Source organism: Heliconius melpomene, chromosome 17 (genome assembly GCF_056956725.1).
Source record: "Heliconius melpomene rosina isolate 202511_hmr_F chromosome 17, ASM5695672v1, whole genome shotgun sequence".
In the NCBI taxonomy this organism is placed as follows: domain Eukaryota; kingdom Metazoa; phylum Arthropoda; class Insecta; order Lepidoptera; family Nymphalidae; genus Heliconius; species Heliconius melpomene.
This window is the reverse complement of record NC_140405.1, coordinates 5,808,997-5,830,080: the sequence shown is the minus strand read 5'-3', so window position 1 is coordinate 5,830,080 and position 21,084 is coordinate 5,808,997. Positions and strand designations below refer to the sequence as shown.

The 21,084-nt window shown below is 33.9% G+C and overlaps 1 protein-coding gene across 2 annotated transcripts in view; it reads left to right on the top strand.

Annotated features, from left to right (window-relative positions):
* Window positions 1-21,084, top strand: part of Ten-a (Teneurin-a transmembrane protein) — a 266,172-nt gene that overhangs the window by 49,590 nt on the left and 195,498 nt on the right. For both annotated transcript variants that reach the window (XM_085201214.1, XM_085201213.1), the window contains exon 2: window positions 12,059-12,331. In XM_085201214.1, the coding sequence (XP_085057340.1) occupies window positions 12,085-12,331 (247 nt within the window). In that variant the 5' untranslated portion in view covers window positions 12,059-12,084. The remainder of the gene's footprint in view (window positions 1-12,058; window positions 12,332-21,084) is intronic.

Sequence of the window (21,084 nt, the reverse complement as noted above, 5' to 3'; positions counted from 1 at the left end):
TAACAACCGTCGTTGCTACGCGACCGCTACCGCGACGTTTTGATATTCATCCTTATGAAAATAAATATAATAGTCACTTTTAGCATTTTATCTAGATTGAAATTATAGTTTACTGTATAACATACTAATAAATAATTAAGGACATGTCACTGATTCCAAATGACCTAGCCACCTAGCGGGCGGCATAGTATGACCGACGCGAACGGGCAGATGACTTTGACGGTTTTATAAATTTTCATACATTTTCGAACTTTATTTGTTGTTTATTATTAATTTAAAATACACTTTGGTTCTCTTCTTATTTTATTTGATATTGCCCGCTAAAATTATCCTACTTAATAGAGAGAAATGTTTAGTTATTTCGTAGAGTCGATATCTATGTACGCACGTACGGAAATCTTTAGGTACTTTTTCTAATATTAAAAATACCTATCCTTTAGTTACTTTTAATCCTTTTGTTAGTTCATTTTAATAACTCAGATAATTTTTTCTAATAATGTGTATCTACTTATTATTCTTTTTGATTATTTGAGCTTATATTTTCTTACTAATTCTATTGAGAATTGAAAATAATTTCATGAATATATTTAATAAATATTCTTATAGTTGAAGCAGGCGTAGCCGCGTCCGGGTTCACTAGTAGTATATAAAAGCAAACGTTACAAAATTTAAGTTATTTTAACCTGCAATTGTCCAATATTGTTGAAAATCTATTAACTTCAAGCTGTATCCCGCAGACAGCATAGTAGGAAGAGGGAACATAGTGTTACGACACTCCATTCCCCAATATCCGCCGAATTCTGGAGGCATTACGTGTCAAGTGGCGGAACTCAACGCTGCGCTTCTGCCTCGATACCAGAGCGCAGAAACGGAAATATAAATTTAAGTAAATATCCCCTCGAGTGGGGATCGATCCCACAACCACCGCGTTACAGTCGCATCCTTGTGCCTGCACCATGACGGCCATGACAGTCTAAAATCTATCGAACTCGTATATAGGTGAACCAGTTGCAATATTACAATGCAACTAGCGCCCTCATTATCCCAAGTGAACCGGAGACCCAGGCTTTAATGATAGTAATAATTCGACCGTAATCGGCCACATACCGTTTAGTAGTCGCCTTGGGATCCAACTACGATTTTAAGCTTCCTCTATTTTGCGCATCAGTGGACAACTATCTAAATCAAGAGGATAATTGTAGCTGGTACGTCGTTAGGCTTATCGATAGAACGAACGGTAAAGGCTACCGTCCTTGAAACATTTTATTTGAACCGGAAGTTGGTAAATTTGCTTAAACAATTATCTAATTTAGCTGTTTCATCAGGTATCCAATTTTGTTGACTTCCAACTAATAGGGCATGAAATGGTAATTAAAATTATTTCCCGTTACAAGTACGAGTATGCAAACTTACCGTTGATGCAAATGATTTACTTGGTTGTTAATGGACTAACTTTATACAACTTTGGTTTGACTCGCTTTGGGATCGTTCGTATCACGACTATGTTGTGATGTCAGTGTTTCATTAAAATATAGTTTTAGTGATTATACTGATAACAGTACAGATGTATTGAATTGAATATCATCATCTAAGCTCATAACTAGGCCAGTAGTGGCGCAGGGGTGCAAAGTGTGACTGTGGACGCGACAGGTTGTGAGTTCGATTCCCACTCGGGGAAATTAAATATTTAATATTTTTAATTCTTCGTTCTGGTGTTGAGGCAAGCGCAGCGTCGAGTTCCGAAAAAGCGAATGGAGTGTCTTAACACTAGATTCCCTCTGTCTACCATGCTGTGTGCGGGATACAGCGTGAAGCTGAAAAAAAAGCTTATAATTAAAACAAATAAAGGAGAACTCTTCGACATTGTATAAATTAAACATTTTATATTGTAAATATATCGGGACAGATAACTGTAAAAGATTTCTTACATAAAACCCATTGACCCAGCGCGGGTGTAACTCACGGGCGGGCGCGGGGCACGCGAGCAATAATGGCCGCCATAATTTGCCTGTAATGGGCCCTACACTATCGTACTGTCAGACCCACCAAAAATAAGCTTCGTTACCCTAAATCTTTTTCGCACGACGTTCAAGATGGATCTCTTTAGCACTCTTTTATAGGCTGTTACAAACAACGACCTTTAGTAGTTGTCGTATTGAAAACAAAAATAAATGATTTCTTTTAACTATTATTAAAAAATACATATTTTTTTCTTCAAAGAATAATGATACCCTCGGATGTTTGTTTTCTGGGTCTGTGTAACGTCGGTAAAGCGGGCTCTCCATATTCCTTTTATTTTGTACGAATAATGCTGAAATGTTTTAAATAGGTGTATATTTTTATTTTTAAAATATTGAATGGTTTTTTTTTTTAAGTTAATGTATCTTCTGTAGTGTAAATATTATTTTCAAATTTACAATAGGCTCTTACTTTACTATATATATAAGTTGAGTGTGATTTTATTTTTTCTTTACAAATTACAAGTTACAATAATGGAGTGTGCACATCCTAAATTTGCTATTAAATTAGAGAACGTTGTGGCGCAGAGGCACAAGAGTGTGACTGTAACGCGACGCTTGTGGGTTCGATCCCCACTCGAGGAAGTGAAATATTTATTTATGCTTATATTTCCATTTCTTCGCTCTGGTGTCGAGGCAAAGCGCGGCGTTGAGTTCTGCCACTCAATACGCAATGCCTCCAGAGTTTGGCAGAAAGTGGAGAATGGAATGTTTTAACACTAGGTTCCCTCCGTCTACCCTACTGAGTAGTGGATACAGCGTAAAGCTGATTTAATTAGATTTTTGATTATAAATTAAACTAGACCTAAACATCTACTAAATTCTAACTATGAAATGGAATTATAATATTAATTATGAAATTATAGTAGGTAAATACTGCCAATTACGAATGTGCCATACAATATTTACAAATTCGTTATGAGCATAAACTCTCATAAATATATAATGTACCTATATTGTATATAGTCGTATATTGTATACAAAAAGGAACCATCAAACAGCATGAAAAGGCCGTTGTTACTATAAATGACTAATACTGTTATTGTTTGATGCAGCATAAAGCATATCATCATTTTAGTAATGCCTTCCAATATTCAATAACATTCTATTATTAGAATTGACAGCAGATATATAGAATTAACATTCTATTATTAGAATTGACATTGATTTTTAAATAAATCTTTCATTAAATTCAGGGTATCATGGCGCAGTGGAACAGCATCGTCTGACTGTATGCGATGATTGTGAGTTCGAACTCGAAGTAAATTATTTTCATTTCCCTGCTCTGGTGGTACAAGGTATAAAACTAGTAATTTTTAAAGATAAACTAACTGTAAATGGTTTTTCTGTATAAGTGATCCTAAATTGCACGTGTTGATCTGTAATAAATATAAATTTCAAGTAAATTAAGTTTTAGTTCAAGTAAGTTAAGTTACGCCCAATGTTAATAATCAATCCTAATCCATAAATTGCAACCATAGATTGAAATAGACAGAGATGGAGGACGGCATGCAGGTTAGTGATTGGATAGACATGTCAAAAAATCCAAGATTGACGTTAACTGGAGATAGGAGATACATTATTAACATTGGGCGTTAGTGGTTAATCAACTTACCATGCAGAAACGAAGTAGTGGTTAGTTGGAGCATGGAACATGTAATTAATTTTATTTCAAATTTAAATAAAATTTTAATTTAACATAAAAATATTTTTATGTTATTATATAATAATAACATAAAAGTATTTTTGTTATTTATATATTTGTATGAGGACATCGTACAAGGGATATGAACTATGTCATGTACGAGAATAATAGTAACGTTATTGGAATCTACAACGAAACACACAATATATTGCCAATTTAGTAGCAGACCGCTAATATATTTAAGCTGTACTTCAACAACAATAGACTACTGCGCTGCTTTATGAGCCGTATGAGCCGCATGAGCCGCACTGAAAGCGGACTACATCTTATGACTGCATTTTGTGGCGACTCTACAATAAATATTTTATTTTGACACTTTTGTTGAGATATTTTATAGTGTTTCATATTTCTATTTATTTTATAATTATCAGGCTTCATACTAATATTGTATGTGAATGTAAGTTTGTTCGTTCAGCTTTGGTGCTGAAACGATGATCATGAAATCTTGTACACATATTCTTCCATAGAGGTATTAAAAAAGGAAATAGGATACTATATTTTTATAAAAAATATTATGGCTATAATATAAAAATAAATTTATGCAAACGAAACCGCGTTTTCGTCTCTAGTATGTAAAAAAAATGACTTACTTTAAAAATGTAGAGATAATTTTCCCTAGTTGTTATTGTTTCCTTTTGAGTTTTATCGAGAAGAGGACTCCACCAGTCTGTAAAGTATTAAATATTTTCTAATAGTTACTTATATAAATAGGTGCTATATTAAAACACGATGTATGAAATAAAATATGTCTAAAAGTAAAGCATTGCAATAAGAAATATAGACTACAACCTCTAATACGAAAAGCTCCCATTTAATGTTAGCGAATTCCGCTAGGTGGCGCTAAACATTAACACTTGGTAGTTCGATATCTTTTCCTTAGATGGCGCTGTCTTAGAATATTTTTTTCTCAATCGAAAATTAAACGTGTTACATTATTTAGGCATAAACACAAATGAAAGTTGCTTTAATATACAACTATTATTATTTATAAATGGCTCATAATCATAAATTTATGTAGCTTTCCTTTTTAAACAATAAACTTAGTTATTCAATTAAATAAACGCGCAAGGTTTTATTGAATGATATTTTTCGGTGTCACGTTACCTACTTTGTTATTTAAATATTTTTTGACCTACTTACATTCTATCGATCGAGGAATATATGATGAAAGTTGTTTTGGGACAAGATGACCCGTCGCTAAATAGGTTTCTGACAGTGACTGTCAATATTGGCTTGTTGGGAAACTTTTCAAAATTGGAATTCCAAAGTTCAGAGAGACGTGCCGGCTCGCAGCAGGGTGCACGCTCCATGTCTCAAAGGAAATTCGGAAACGGCCATGTATTTTCGATGGAATTGAATTAACTTCTCTGCCGTGGATTATTGCATTTACAAACCGTGAAATTACAATATAAAGAATAGATTCTAAAAAAGTAAAAAAATACACGCGTTTTGTAGAGCTTTCTTTGATACTCGTAAGAGAATTTGTGATTTTAATTAATGTAATTGAAACTTTACTAAATGTTCGGGGTAGATATTTTTTTTTCGCTTTAGCGCAAATGTAATTTAAACTATAAAAAAAATCATATTATAATTAGAAGAGAATAAGAAACATTAGGTAATATACATAATGTATATATATTAGGAAAAAACTAAATATTAAATAAACAAAACTAATATTATAACCACATATTTACCTAATTTGTTGATAAGCTAAACATTTTGTTCAAAGAACCTAACAAACTGTCTCTTTAATTACAAGTTTTAGAAAACCCATATAATAACTTGGGATGGCTAGTTAAGAGGGCTTGCAGCTAAGAGGCATCAGGAAGCGGGAGTTACTCCGGTGGACAACGAAACGAGTCTAAAGTTGCATTGTAGAGGATTAAACTCAACCCAATTAACTGGCGTGGAGTCCGCCTGCCTGGACTCGATATCAGATTAGACTCTGGATTATATTAGTGGACGTCATACCCCGCTTCCGTTATACCTTCTCGTCTATCCAATTATACCACCCTACGTTCAATAGTCGCTCAGATTGGATTTGTCAACATATGTATTATGTCTAGGAAATTGAAGATCACTAGGAATTTGCATTTTCTCATTAAATTATGAATTCAATGTTTCACTAACGTTCTTTGGACATGACAATATATTGGGAATATTATTATAATTTTCACTTTTATCAATATATCGCCATAAATTAACCCTATTGTTTTATAGCTTTAGGAAATTTTCTTTGTTTTTCTCGAGAAATGCTCCATTATTCCTTCATATTCTAAATATAATATTTAATTCATTTTAGGTATAATCTTTAACACAACTACAATAGTGATGTTCGACTAGTCTAGCACTAAATTCCACATTTCAACGCTTAATTCCATGATGGATTTACAACATTGCCGGGATGATCGAACTGCCTAAATCATATGTGCCACCTCAGATCGTAAATCATAATAAATATGTGTCGATATTAGAGACACATTTGTAATAACTCTATGTATCTGTAATCGATATATAGGCAGAAGATACTTTTAAGGTTGTCGACGACTTATTTACACAGATTATATTATATTATATCTTTTTTATATATATTTGTATTATAAATTAAAACTAGATGTAGGTACAATTGTGTTAGATAATTAATATTATGTAACTATTTTTTAGGGTTTCTTTCCTCAAAAGGAATAATGGAACACTTACAGTTCGTTTTCCGTCAGTCGGTCTGTCGAGACCATTTATTTCGAGATAACCTTGATGTATCAAGTTGAGATTAATATCCAATTTTCAGATCTACGGTCCCTTAGAACACAGAAAAATATAATTGGAACGGAACGTCGGGGGCGAGTCTAACTTACATTTGGCCGGTTTTTTTTATAAAAAACCATTTTGAACATTAAAATTTAACTATTTTTTATTAAGAAACGACGTTACTTTCACATTTAAAACAAAAAAGAAATTGTACAATAAAATTTCTGTAAAATTTACATATTAGGTGCAATCTTGGTATTGTCGTAGGCAAATTAATAAATTATAAATACAAGTAAACGGTATTTAACAACAGTTTACTAAGTGTTCCCGATATAACCTAAGAATAACATCTTAATTGAAATCGATTAGACATCAATAGCATCTATTTACAAATCCGTGTAGATTCGTGTAGCTATGTTAATCCGAATTATGTTATTGGATATCTAATTACGGCCGCGTCGTAAATTAATTAACTCCTAATTCTCTATTGGTGGATAACTGTCTCAGCCAGGGCTCCCAACTTAAACAAAACACTCGTGATATATATTATGTGTTATTATACAAAGTTGATTAATAAATACATATTAATGTGTATGTACGTGTACGACAAACATCTTTTTTCAGGAATTTAGCGAGAGTTCCAGAATAAAAAGTAGCCTATATGTTGCTCCAAAATATCCTCGACTTCTCAGTGAAAGTCTTATAAACTTGCCAACTTTTTTAAATTGTACTTGCCGTTGACCTACAATTCTAAAATTGACAAAGAAACCTCGGTGGACTCGGTTTTTTATTTATTAGTTTATGGAATACATTGATGGAGGCCAGTCGTGGCGCAGAGGCGCGAGGCAGATTGTAGATTCGATTCCTACTCGAGGAAATAAAACATTTGTGTAAATTTATATTCTCTTTTCTTGGCTCTGGTGTCGAAACAAAGTGCGGCGTTCAGTTTTCGTCACTTAACACGCATGCCTCCAGAATTCGGCGAAAAAAGGCGGACGGAGTGTCTTAACACTAGGTTCTCTCTGTCAGCTATGTAGTGTGCGACATTACAGCATGAAGTTAATTTTCTAATACATTTTCCCTAATTTAAAGACAATAAATTCATATATTTAAGAGAAAATTAATTAATTTCGTAGTACCTACAGGTTTCCACGCAACCCTAGCAGTCAATATAGCAATACGTGGTTTAGGTAGCCCGTATACAGAGCTATTCAGTCATTTTATGAATGCAGTCAGCCATGCTATGCAACTGAATTTGATGGAGTTTGCTGTTTGCGATTTCGCTTTGAATTATGCTAGACAATATGCTTTAATGATATTTGTTCGTCTTTCCACTTTGAGATTAGTTCGAGTTAATTTCAAACGTTCGTCGTATTTCATTTCGTCGCTTTGAATTTTTAGGGGTTTGGAATGGAAAATAGAGCAAAAATTGTTAGAAACTATGCGTAGGTGAGTTGATTATCAAAATTGTTAATAGAGTAGGTTTTTTTTTTATTTTCTCGCAACATCCATATATGGGAGTTTACCTTAAACATTGCGAAGTTAACAATAGCTCTACTTCGAATGGACTTTGAACCCGTTACGATTTGTCCGTTGATTAAAAAGATTTGTAGGTACCAACTGAATCGCGAGAAGCTTCTATAAATATTATATGATATAAATATTTTAAACTTTATTTTATGGTTAAGATAATTTATTAAAAGATTTGAAGGTTGCGGAATATAGTATAATTAACAAAATGTATACTTACAATACAAATACCTATTTTTTCACAATCGACGATTTTAATTGAATAATAAAACTAGCCAAGTGCCAGTTGGACTCGAGCACAAAGTGTTCCTTATCATTATCTATAAAACGGAAAAAAAACACATTTGTTGTACGAGAGCTTTATATATTTCCACCATTTCAATTTTTTTTTGTTATAGTGGCAACAGAAGTACACCATTTGTGCAAATTTTGTCTGTCTAATTATCATGGTTCATGAGATACAGCCTGGTGACACACGGATAAAAAGACAGTCGGCGGAGTCTTATTAATCTTAATAATAGAGCCCCGTTTGGCCATTTGACTATGTAACTTTAATTTCAAATGGTTTACATAATAAACTATTATTTTTATCTATTCTTATATAATTAAAAGGAATATAATTTAAAATTCTTTCGTTTTGTGTTGTACAAATCACAGGAAGAAAACTAGTTGAATTTAGCGAACGTGGTCCGATGTGCCTCGCCATTATTAGGACGTGAGGAGAGTTCTATCTACGGACTGGTTGGTTTATTTATAACAATTTAAAGTAAATTACTTTTATCTCAATCTAAAAAAGAGCAGTAAATAAAAATAAAAAAGGAGGGGTGTTATAAGTTTGACGTGTCTGTGTTTCTGTGAGTATAGCTACAGTTTAGTGTCGCGATATTTTAGCAATATTTTATGAAAATTGAATTAGTAACTTAAAATCTATAAACACCAAAGTAAGGTACGGATAATTTTGGCCGGGGGTTTTTAAATTTTAAAGTATAAATGTTTGTTTTATTTTTCTTTAAATGTCGCAATCATGAAGTTTTATTGTAATTAATATGCTTTAAACTCTAGTGGCAAAACGTGGTGTTGAGTTCTGCCACCCAACACGCAATGCCTCCAGACATCGGCAGAAAATGGGAAACGGAGTATCTTAACACTAGGTTCCCTCTGCCTACCCTGCTGTGTGCGGGGTACAACTTGAAGCTGATTTTTTAAATTTAAACTCTGGTATTACCATGTTAACCGAAAAATGCTAGTCGAATTTTAATATGAATTTAGCAAAGGTCAACCCATGACTCCAAGATGCAGTTTTAATAGGACACGGCGCGACGGTCGCGTAGAGTTCATATTTCTCATGCCTGTCTGCTCCCCATTGGCCTTACGCTTATTTTATACGTGACGAGGAATCGCAATACTGATGTCTTTATAATGTATTTTATTTGACATACGAGCGCTGTTCTTAAATGCACCTATTGTATTATTCATATCAAGTTTCATAGCATCATTTGTGGAACAAATTATTTTGCCATTTCAAAATAAATAATGTTGGAAGGTTTTGGTTCATGCCCAGATTTACTGTGTACGAAATATACCTATCGATGGATGCAAAAAATATATTAATTAAATAAATTAAAGTAAGTTTAAAGATAAAATAATGTAATTCTACACTTTGGCATTGTTGTAATATTCTTAGCTCTGGTGTCGAGGAAAAGCGACTGCGGAGAAGTGGGGAGCGGAGTGTCTTAACACTAGGCACCGTTTCTCTACCCTACTGCAGGATACGCCGACGTTAAAAAAAATATAAGAAAAGAATATAATTTTATTAATTATTGTTTTATAGCAGATGATCTAAAATTACATGTGGAATTTTATTTATATCTTGTCTTCTGGATTATTTATCAAAATTTTTGAAAGGAAACAGTTTATTTTATTTTTTTATTTGACGAGAAAAAACTAAGCCCTCGTAATGTAGAAGCTATTTTAGGAAAAATAATCAATATGCGTAAAGTAAGCAGTACTTACACGAAACTTCAAAGGTATTTACACAGCGACAAAAAACCAATTTCATTACACGCATTCACGTTGGAACTTTAATATAGCATCTCGAATACGTAGGTATAATGAGAGCAAATATTGAGTAAAAACGGAACAGATTGGTCTGAAGGAAGCGAATTTATTAACGCTGCGACACAGACGAGTAAACAGGAATCTACTTTATATTAAACCAGCAGCCGGAGGTCCATCAGGCCCTCTGTTAGCTCGCGTCGGCTGATATCGCCTTGCAACTTTTAGAAATATTGATATTTTTAACAGTTGAATTATAATTGTAATGAATGCAAAAGTTTCTTAATCTTCAAAACACAAAGTGTTCCTGGTGTCCAGCGAGCGCTGGCGCCGAACGGCCGGCGCGTCCGGCAACCCGCCCGGCAGCCCGCCCGGCAGCCCGCCCGGCAACCCACCGGCTACATGGTTACATATTTAGTGTATAGAAAAATACCGGTCAAGTGCGAGTAGGACTCGCTCACTGACGGTTCCGGTACCAATAGCAGTTCCGTCAAGAACGTAGGTTCAAGAGAAGTATAATTTGTAAAATTTCATAAACTTAAATTTGCGAGCCTGTGCAATCATTTTTTATGAAACGAATTACACTGCTACTATAAGTTTGCAAAGTAAAAACGACACTCGTATCTTTCGATTGCCTTGACTTAGAAGCTGGATCTTTTCTGTGGTCCAAGGGAACTAAGACCTAAATATGTAATAGTAATATCAGCTTGACACGTTTTCACAAACTCTAGATAAATGGTCCCCACAGGCGAATCATAATTGGTCATACTTACTTGTTACTTATTTACTAATTTACTACTTATTTTTACTGTTATTGTTACTTATTTTTTTATATAAATGAAGAATTAATTTATTTTATTTCATTTTATTAGAATTTTAATAAAATATTCTTCTCAAGTAATTTATTAATTTCATATTCAAATAAATTGCTCTGTCTAATTATTTTGTAGATCTGTGTACTGTCGGCGAATCTCTAATGAAACCGCCGTTGTTTATTTTGTTGATTCGAAATGAAATGAGAAATGAGTGGTGCAATTCTTAACAATCGCTGCACACGTAGAATATCATATTCAAGCGTTCGTTTTAAAGTTCTGTCTGTACTGATATAATAATGCAGACTTAATTTGTTTTAGATCTGGTAATATAATAGTAAACAAATAAACATTTTAGAATATTATAAATAATTGAAAATTACTTGACTTACTGATTACTATTTCGACATTTGCCTGCAATTAGACATCATGAATATTCAAGACCTTAGCAACATTTATTAATTTTACCACGAGACCACGTAACCGTATCGCAAATTGAGATAGTACGGAGGCTCGTTTCTGAGTCAATAAGAAATAATGTCGGTCCGTTTGTTGGCAAGCCGTCGGGCGATGTCGCGATACAATCCAACGGATTAGGGCTCCAACACGCACGCCCGCAACTTCCTATTTATGTTGGGTCGCTAACTAAACAACTTGTAGGCTCTTTATTACAGTTGTTCTTTTCCGCTCAGAACCTACGTTAACTACTTACCGCTTTGATAAAACACTGCGATATTTATTTGTAATGTCGCTTTAATTCACGTGTTTTGGTTGCAAATGGATATAACAAAACGGTACAATGATAAGAATGAAATTGTTAGGAAGAGTTAGTTTAAATATACAACTACTTAATTTTTTAAAAAAAAACTGATTTGAGAATAATTGTTGCAACTCAAATTACTTGGGATTTAAACAAATCGACGGTCCCTACGTTCCTAGTCTCGTCCCTAGTCCGGTCCCTAGTTTTTATCAAAATCGAAAGGGAAAACCTCCAATCGTTTATAAATCTTTTATTGCAGCTTTGAACTACACTTCTTAGTAGTTCAAAAGGACGATAAAACATTGCCAGATTTCGCATTCGATACTTTACATAGGGACTGTCAAAATATTTTTGGACAATTATAATTTACAATTAAAATAAGCCATTCAATTATAATGAATACTGTTCTTATCACGTATATTTTTTCCAGGTTTTAAAATGGTATAAAGCAGCGCGATGGAGCGGGCGGGTCGTCGTGCCAAGGCGGGCTCGCTGAGCGGGTTGTCAGGCGGGTTGCCGGCTGGGTTGCCAGGCGGGCTGCCAGGCGGGTTGCCGGGCGCGCCGGCCGTGCGGCGCCAGCGCTCGCTAGAGTGGGCCGGCGATAGGTACAGCAGCAGCGACGAGGACCGCCCGCAGAAACCACCGCAGCTCGACGATAGAGTGTTTGCCTCGCTTCTAGCTCAGGCTACTCAGCAATTTGACAGTAAGTTACTATTTTTAATTAAACGAATACGCGAAATATCAAAATTACTTAAATTATAATTCTTACTATGTGTTTTAAAGAATGTAGACTATATTATAGTCTATTAACATTTTTGGTATAATAAATTTAGCAAATCATATTTTTAAGAGTAATGAATGTATAAGAATATACGAGTATACGCTGTCTAGACTAGACTTCGACGTCTGCTTCGTAACAGGATCAAGTTTGAATTTGTTATTCATCATGTGACACGGTCGAAAGTCCACACTGATCCCTAACAAGTGGGATCATTAGTGAGCCTTGCGGGACGCGGGGGAGGAGGGGAGAGGAGAGGGGGGAAGGAGAGAGGGAAACGGCAATTGATAGAAGGCCCTGCGGTGAGCTTATGAGGGAAACTTTACACGTAAACCCTCTGCAACCTCCGCTTCCTATCCTTCTGTCATGCTAACTAACTTGATGAAGCAATATCTGTATGTACTTACAAGGTTTATACTATATACATACATATTATGTTGCGCTACTATAAAAACAATATAATATGTTAACTAAATAAAGTCGCCATGCACGCCTTCCGCCGATGAATTAGATTTCTAATATATCGTGGCATGTATACATATGCATCCGCATAAATAAATATCCATAAATGGAGTTGTGAAAGCAGATATTAAAATCTATACGGAAGTTCCGCGATTTAAGGATACGGGTTCGAATATTCATAGCATTCCTAGAATGAACACTATACAAAAAAAATTAAAGTTACCCTTCGAAACCGATAATAATAGAAAACAGTATGTGTAAAAATAATTTTTGCCTATTGCTAAAAAAAAGGAAATATATAATAAAAGTTATATAAAAAATATCGATTTCAATACAATAATAATTTTATTTTACTTATATATGGCCAATGTTTAAATTTATTTTCGTTTAATAATACACACTTAAGCTTCAAATTTGATAATCCATACCTATATTATAAATTCGAAAGTAACTCTGTCTGTCTGTCTGTCTGTCTGTCTTTTACGCAATCAGGGCCAAACCGCTAATTTAATTGTGATAAAATACACATATAGAGATACTTGAGGGCCTCGGGATGAACATAGGGTACATTATTTTTCATATTTGTAATATTTTTGATTTATATCAATATATTAAAATATTTATTAATTTGACATGCAATTTATTCCGCCATGCTTATAACAAGCGTCGTTGCTAAGCAACGCTTTGCAAAGTTTGTTGTTAGAAAACGTCACCCAAAATGAGCTTGCTTAACGCATCTCTCTATTAAAAACTGAAAATAATTTCATAAATATACATATAGTTCAAGCGGGCGTAGCCGCGTTCGGGTCCACTAGTCTTCTTTATAAAGCAGACATTTTACTGACATTTGACTTTTCAGAGAGCAAAAAAGACATTGACCCTTATTTAATAACGTCTTAGTTGGGGACAAAAACCACTTTGTACAAGTGGGGTCGGAGAGTTACTTAACACGCTCTATACTACGTAAGTCTGTAATTAGGTTTCTAAGAATTTCTTTTTTAAAAGACTCAGGATTTAGTATTCTGGACAGATTTGGGATGATATATTTGTTTAATCTGAATTATAATATATGTAAAATAATTAACTTTATTATTAATTTAGTTAGATCTAAATGTATATATTTGGAAAATGAATATACCAAAAAATCCAAGTTTAAATACTGTATAAAACATAAACTATACTTATTTATTTTTTAAAGTAAAATTCAATCACAATCATCCATGCTTAATTTATTTAATATTTTAGAGATATTAAAACAGATTCAGCATTTATTTAAAACAATATTAATATTCAAATCTCTTTATCATAACAATAACACTATATAGGTCATTATAGCTAACAAAATTCAACACAAAAAAAAACAATTAGTCGAAAATTTTATCTATTCGAACATGGCATCGTGTCAGGCAAGCTACTCATCATTGATTTTTTCTTTATTTTGTAAAGTACGTATTAAGTAATATTACTTTTTATTACTACATTTATTTTAAATATACATATTAAAAATTAAATGAATGTTCTTCTACCGCCATTATGGTTAAAAGTGCATAGATATATACTAAAAACTGTATATACCTACGGTAATGGGATATTAATTTGGAAATGAAATGTATGCAGCTCATAAAAGATGTGTCCGGTACGTAGCTCTTGAGTTCCGCCTGGCATGAAAATTAGTGCTTTTTAGGTTGTTACCTACATTACCCACGGACTCTGGCCACTAATGTGATTAGTCTGGCACAGCTCTGGTATTTGCAGTGTTTTAATCCTCGAATTGATTACTATAAATATATTTCATTTTTAGTTAATCACTTTAATCGTTAATTCATTAAGCCAATTGTAAATATAATATTAAAACGCTTATAATATAATAATAAATTATGAAATACATACGACTAATAGAAATTTCAACATATTTCGCTTTGTGAGACATTCTGGGTGGGATTATTTAATTACTTGATGAAGTATATGCTTATAAATTCTTAATAATTCATTTCAATGTCACTTGCATTTGCATATTGCAGATTTACAGACAGATTTTACAGTCGTCTTTGATGCTTAATTTAAGCAAATGTCAGTCTGAGGAATTACAAGTTAAAAAGATAAGAAATAAGTTTGCGGGTATATGCACTCATTTTGTATGAAATGAACTTACTAATATCATTATAAACTTTTTTATTAACAAAATGTAACAAAAACGATGCGTAAAGATGCTTGATTTTTCCGTATCCCAAAGGACCGAGGACCTGCAGATGCAGAGTGCCGTTTTTTCCCCTTAACCATGCTCTAGCTACATGAGGCCGCGTTTCCTACAGAACCCTAAAAATAGAAATATCAAAACAGTAACAGAGAAAACGCATATTAGTAAAAATCGGGAAGCATAAGGCAGGAATAGTTCCCATTTCATTTTGTATTTTTCTCAGCACGAGCGGTATCGTTGGTGTTATTAGAAGGCAAGCCCAGTAAGTACGCAATATCTCCGCGCTCCACAAGAATCCTCGTCGAAGCGATGCCCGTTATTGCATGGAAATTCTTCTACGTGCAACTTCATTGAGAGACTCTTTTGTATAAAGGTTTCAGCGCTATGTTCCCGCGTTATTGTTTTTCAAAAGCGGCAGAGGCACCTGATATTAGCTCTCCTGAATCACAATCATGTAGATTTATAGAATTCTAATATCTCCATTTTGTTGTTGATGATTAAATTTACCTACTATTCTTACTCATATTACGTTTCTTGTACGTACACAAAGAATGTATCTATTTTTTATTAGTTACGCAGAGGGAACCTGGGAACCTAGTCAAGTTAAAGCACTCTTTTCTCATTCACTTCCGTTCATCAATTTCCGCCGAATTCTTGAGACATTTTGTGTTGAATCGGCACTTAAGCCGTGGTTTAGGCGACGTCCAAATCGAAGAAATAAAAATATTAAATATTTTATTCTCACGAGTGAATTGAACCCAAAACCTTCCCGTTTACATTCACATGCCTGTATTTCCGCGCCATGACGGCCTCAATTAATATATTCCATATGCAATATCCAATATTGATCTAAATTCTACGACTAGTGTGTTTAGACCCAAATAAACATATTTACGTATGTAACGAAAATTGTTATAAATGTTCACAGCGTGACAGGTGGTTTTGAGAAGGCTGCCAGGCGGGACGTTTTATTGACATTATTGATACATTATGAAGTCATGACTGGGTCCCGCAGGTAAATAATAAAATGATGGGGAGAAGCGTGACACCCGCGCGTATGCGTGTCAAATGAGTTAACAAATATTTCCAAAGATATATAATGTTTAGTCGATTAGTGTTTCTGTCATATGTGTTATATGATAATGATTATAGCGATGTTATATGTTTTTTTGAAAAAATAACAATTATACTTGTACTATAAATATAAACTAGAAATATGTGTAATAATCTTAGACATAGGTATAATAATCAATATAAAGTATGAAAATCGATATTAAAACACTTGTAAATGTTGTATAAATATTTAAGAAAATTGCAGATTTTTATAAAATGGAACTAAAACATTCAAATATTAATAGAATATTATAAAAGGGACCTGTAACGTAAAGTTTGTTTTTAATATTTAATACTTCCTAACCATTACGCGCAGTCCTTTAAAGTCGTTATACATAGCTGTTATATTATATATTTTTTTTAAAAAATAAACAATTGATAGTTTAAAATGAATGTATCTAAAATTATTTAAAATACTCTAAATGGAGAGACGGAGTGTTTTAACACTAGATTCCTTCTGCCTATTCTTCTGTATACGGGATACAGCTTGAAGTTGATTTTTTTAAAATAATCTAAATATGTATTTACCATATATTAAATTAAAAAAGATATTCAGATTCTAAAATAAAAATAATAAAACTTATTTCAGAACATTTTCAATCAACAAACGCGGTTTCACATGATGAGGGTATTGCCAATGAGACCACCAGACCACCACATACAATTAATTGTGGTGTCGTTGCACTCGCGACGAGACATGCGGGCTTGTTATCACTCATCCCGAATAGATAAGCCAGTGCCCTTTCGCTAATACATGTCATTTGATTCTACTGTAGTGACCTTTACATTGTTCTCATCTAACCTTAAAGCAATATAATTTCGAGTTTTTTTTATATAGAAAAAGAATTTGTAGAAAATTAAAATGATTTGTTAATTAAAAATATCGTTTGTAATGTAGGGTTAAATTTACGGTATTATTTATGGTAAATATTTCACACTTAAAGTTTTTTCCAAGGTATTATGACTTTAGTTGTTTTTTAAATATTAAGCAATTCTGTGATCCAATTATTTTTAAATAATTTTTGAATATTCGTTTATTATCTACATACTAATACGATAATGACCTACCAAATAGAATTTAAATAAATATTCTAAACTACTATAATACGTAGTGTCTAAGCACTAGATTATCTCTGTTTATCCTGGTTTGTGCTATTTCAACTTATTGAAATAGTAATCTAAATACATAACAATATCAGTATCTTAATACATAACAATATATTCAATAAAATACAAGTACATAATATATTTGAAACTTTTTAGTATTTTAAGAAAACTTTTCCTTCTAAGTGCATAAACATCTAAAATTATTCTCTTTATCATTCAAAAATAATTCATCTACTTAACTTTTTTCTTTTATGTTAAATTCTTTGAAGTCGAGGAAAGCTCCCAAAAAGTAATTTTATTAATTACGAGTCAGGAATTCAACAAAGTTCCAAGCCCGGGAGGTCCTTTTCGTTCGGAGCGATCCATTATCTTATGAAGATTTAGAAATTCCTGCGGTATGCGACGCTGTGTCTTTAGAACAACGGATGCTTTGGTGAATAAAAAGGCCCCGGTTACCTGGAGGGTACTTCATTTTATTTAATAGAATTGCATTTTAATTTAATGTAATTCTTAGATCAAAGTATTAAAGAGAAGCTGTAAGGACATTTTATTACTCATCATTATTTATTGTAGGTTCAATCCCCACTCGAGGAAACGAAATATTTACTTAAATTTATATTCCAGTTTGTTCGTTCTGGTATCAAGGCAGAAAGCGCGGTGTTGAATTCCGCTACTCAACACGCATTGCCTCCAGAATTGGGCGGAAAGTCGGGACCCGAGTATCTGAACACTATGTTAGCTCTGCCTCACCCTTCTGTGAGCGGGATACAGCGTGAAGCTGATAATTATTTATTATTCTATGTTATAATTTAAAAAGAAATCATTATTTCAACTTTATGAAAAAATTCCAACTCCACTACATTTCAAAGTAGGTACCTCAAAAGGCTTATATTATTTACGCCAGGCTAACGTACACTACAAAGTGCAAATTAATTACATGTCAAAAAAGTGAATAAACACGTTGCGGGCCAGACTTTGACTTTAACAAAGGATAGAAATGCGTCGCACAAATTCATTATCCCTCACCTATTATGAAGACTGAGCAAGTTTAACGCGGCCGGGAGCGGGTAGCGGCAGCTATGTAAGAAAACAATAGCGAGGGTCTGCCCTGCAGCTATTTTCTCAGTAAATGTTGCAGTACCTCTTTGTCGTTTTGTACGCTGCGAGGTCACGGAAGGCTGTGAACAACCTGATCTACTCTCTTTCGCTGAAACGCTCGTAGTTGACTCCGTGTGACCGCAGCCCTGGCTGTAACAGGTAGCTTTAACGGGTCATTACCGCTGACGCTACAAACGAGTAAGTCCGCAAAACCGAACGCACTTTGATAAACTTTATACGGAGTTAATCATTTAAGCTGAAAATAAATACATATATTTAAATTTTATATTAAATGTTCCATATTTATTCTATGTGAGACGCAACTGGCAACTGATAATGTAATAATGCCTGACATCAGCTGAGGTCATATGTAGCCCTGCCCAAGCATGTGACTGTACGCAACAGGTTGTAGATTCGATTCCGATTAGAGAAAATGAAATATTTAACATTTTCTTCCCTAGGGTAATGAGGACAAGAGGTTGGCGTTAAATTCCGCCACTCAACACACAATGCCTCAAAAATTTAGCTGTAAGTGTCTGTGTGTCTGTGTCACGGAGTGTCTTAACACTAATTTCCTTCAACCTAACCTAGTTATATGCGGAATACAGCGCGAAGCTGAAAAAAAAAATTACAAAAGGCATTGTTTTACTCATAACTTGTGAGGAAGTTCATTAATATCAGAAATACATATGTATATATAAAGAAAATTCCACCGTAGCTCCCGGCCCTGTAATAACAAGTAAGTAGGCAAGTAATGTTATCACAGAGCGTCTAATTGGTTATTCTGTTTAGTTACCCAACGGGGAATTTGAATATTTCACAAGATCCGCCGGCCTGCGTTGGGATTCGATAAGATACATATTTAATTACATCTAGTATAATTGAAGTTTAATCTGTTACGCATCAAGTGCTTTCAATTGTTGTCTACGGGTCAAGCCCTTATTTCTGATGAAGAACTATTGTTGGCTGACTTGTAAGTTGGGTCAGTATCATCAGAATAATATATTTATTTGTTAATTTTATACAAGATGAAAGTGGAAAGTACAAAAACAACAAATAACAAAAATAATTTATACCTATAAAAGTGAATTACCGTTCTAAATACTCTATAGAGTCTAGCCAATTTAAATTGTAAAGGAAGAAATTGAATTGAAAGAGCATAGCACCGTACAGAGGGAATATTTGAAGAAATTTCATTAATCCCCATAGGTTTGCGAGAGCGGCACGCACGTGGCCGGGCTTACTCGTAATTGATGGGTCCGGCTCTAATCTCTGCACTTTGCTCCGATCGTGCGCGTGCACGGGCGAAAACTGCGATGAATAAGTATTAGTTTGTTTGTGTAATACTTATAGTTTGCATATTTACAATATTTGTCGTCGTAGCGCAGTGGCAGCGTGGATTCGATTCCAAATCAACGAAATGAAATATTTAAAATTTTCATTTCTTCGCTTTGCTAACGAGGCAGAACGTGGCCTTGAGTTCTAATATTAAGTATGAAATGCTATCAGAATTCGGTGGAAAGTGACTTAATCTCCAACTAAAGATATACAAAGCTTGAAAATTGTATTGAAAATTCAAAAATTTGCTTGTTACAAGTGCTGCAGGGATATTTGTAAATATATCTTTACAACACTTAGGTATTTGGACGTAGTTTGCTTGCTGCGTGTTTTTATGAGCTCTTGGACAGTTTCCAAGAAACGCGAGATCGGGTCCGCTGTGTTCAATTTATTTCCTTTATAAATATTGTTATATTTGTGGAGCAGGGGTACAGAGTGTGACTGTAAAACCGACTGGTTGACGGTTCGATCACCACTCGAGGAGATGATTTTTTTTAAAATTTATATTTCCATTTCTTCGCTCTAGTGTCGAGGCATATCGCGGCGTTGAGTTCTGCCACTTAACATGCAATTCCCCCAGAATTCGGCAGAAAGTGGGGAACGGAGTGCCTTAACACTAGGTTTCTTCTGCCTACTCTACTGTGCGTGAAGCTGATTGATTTATTTATTTATTTATTTTATATTCTGTAATGTTAAGGTTATATAATATATATTAAAAACAACATTCATATAATGTTTACAAGCATCCGAGGAGTTCCACGAGCTATTCTCCATGTATGACGTAGCGTTCATTTATTTGTAGCGTAAATTAAGCAGAGCGGCGGCTTTGCGGCGGCGCGCTATTCGCGTGAGCCTCTTATCTTCAGATATTTAAATTCCAACGTGAGCCTCAAAATAGTTGAAATTAAATGTAGCTTGTAAATTAAGTGTTGCTATCACGCAATTCTAGGGAAACGTTCTAAGTGGTTCTGTGCAGCCAATGTTTTATATGTCTCGGCTTAATGACCACAATCTAGGAAGTCGTTAATGCTTACTACAAATTCGTTATTGTCTGTTAATTGTTTACCTTCGAAGAAATTTCTGCTTCATTTTTGATAAATAATATTCGTTGACATAAAAAGAAAATTGGCTAACAAATAATTGATATTATTATTAATGTAAGCACTGCGTCAAGTACCTATAAAGTCAACGTCGATGGTCCCTCAGGGCAGGGTAGGTGACCGGGACGAGGCCGATTGAATGTGAAAATTTAATTTAAGTCATTTTTGTTGTGAAACACTAGGAATCTGTTATTATTTTCCCTCAGCAACCAATTATTTGATAAATATTCTCTTTGAAAGTTTACGCCGAGGAAAATGTTTAA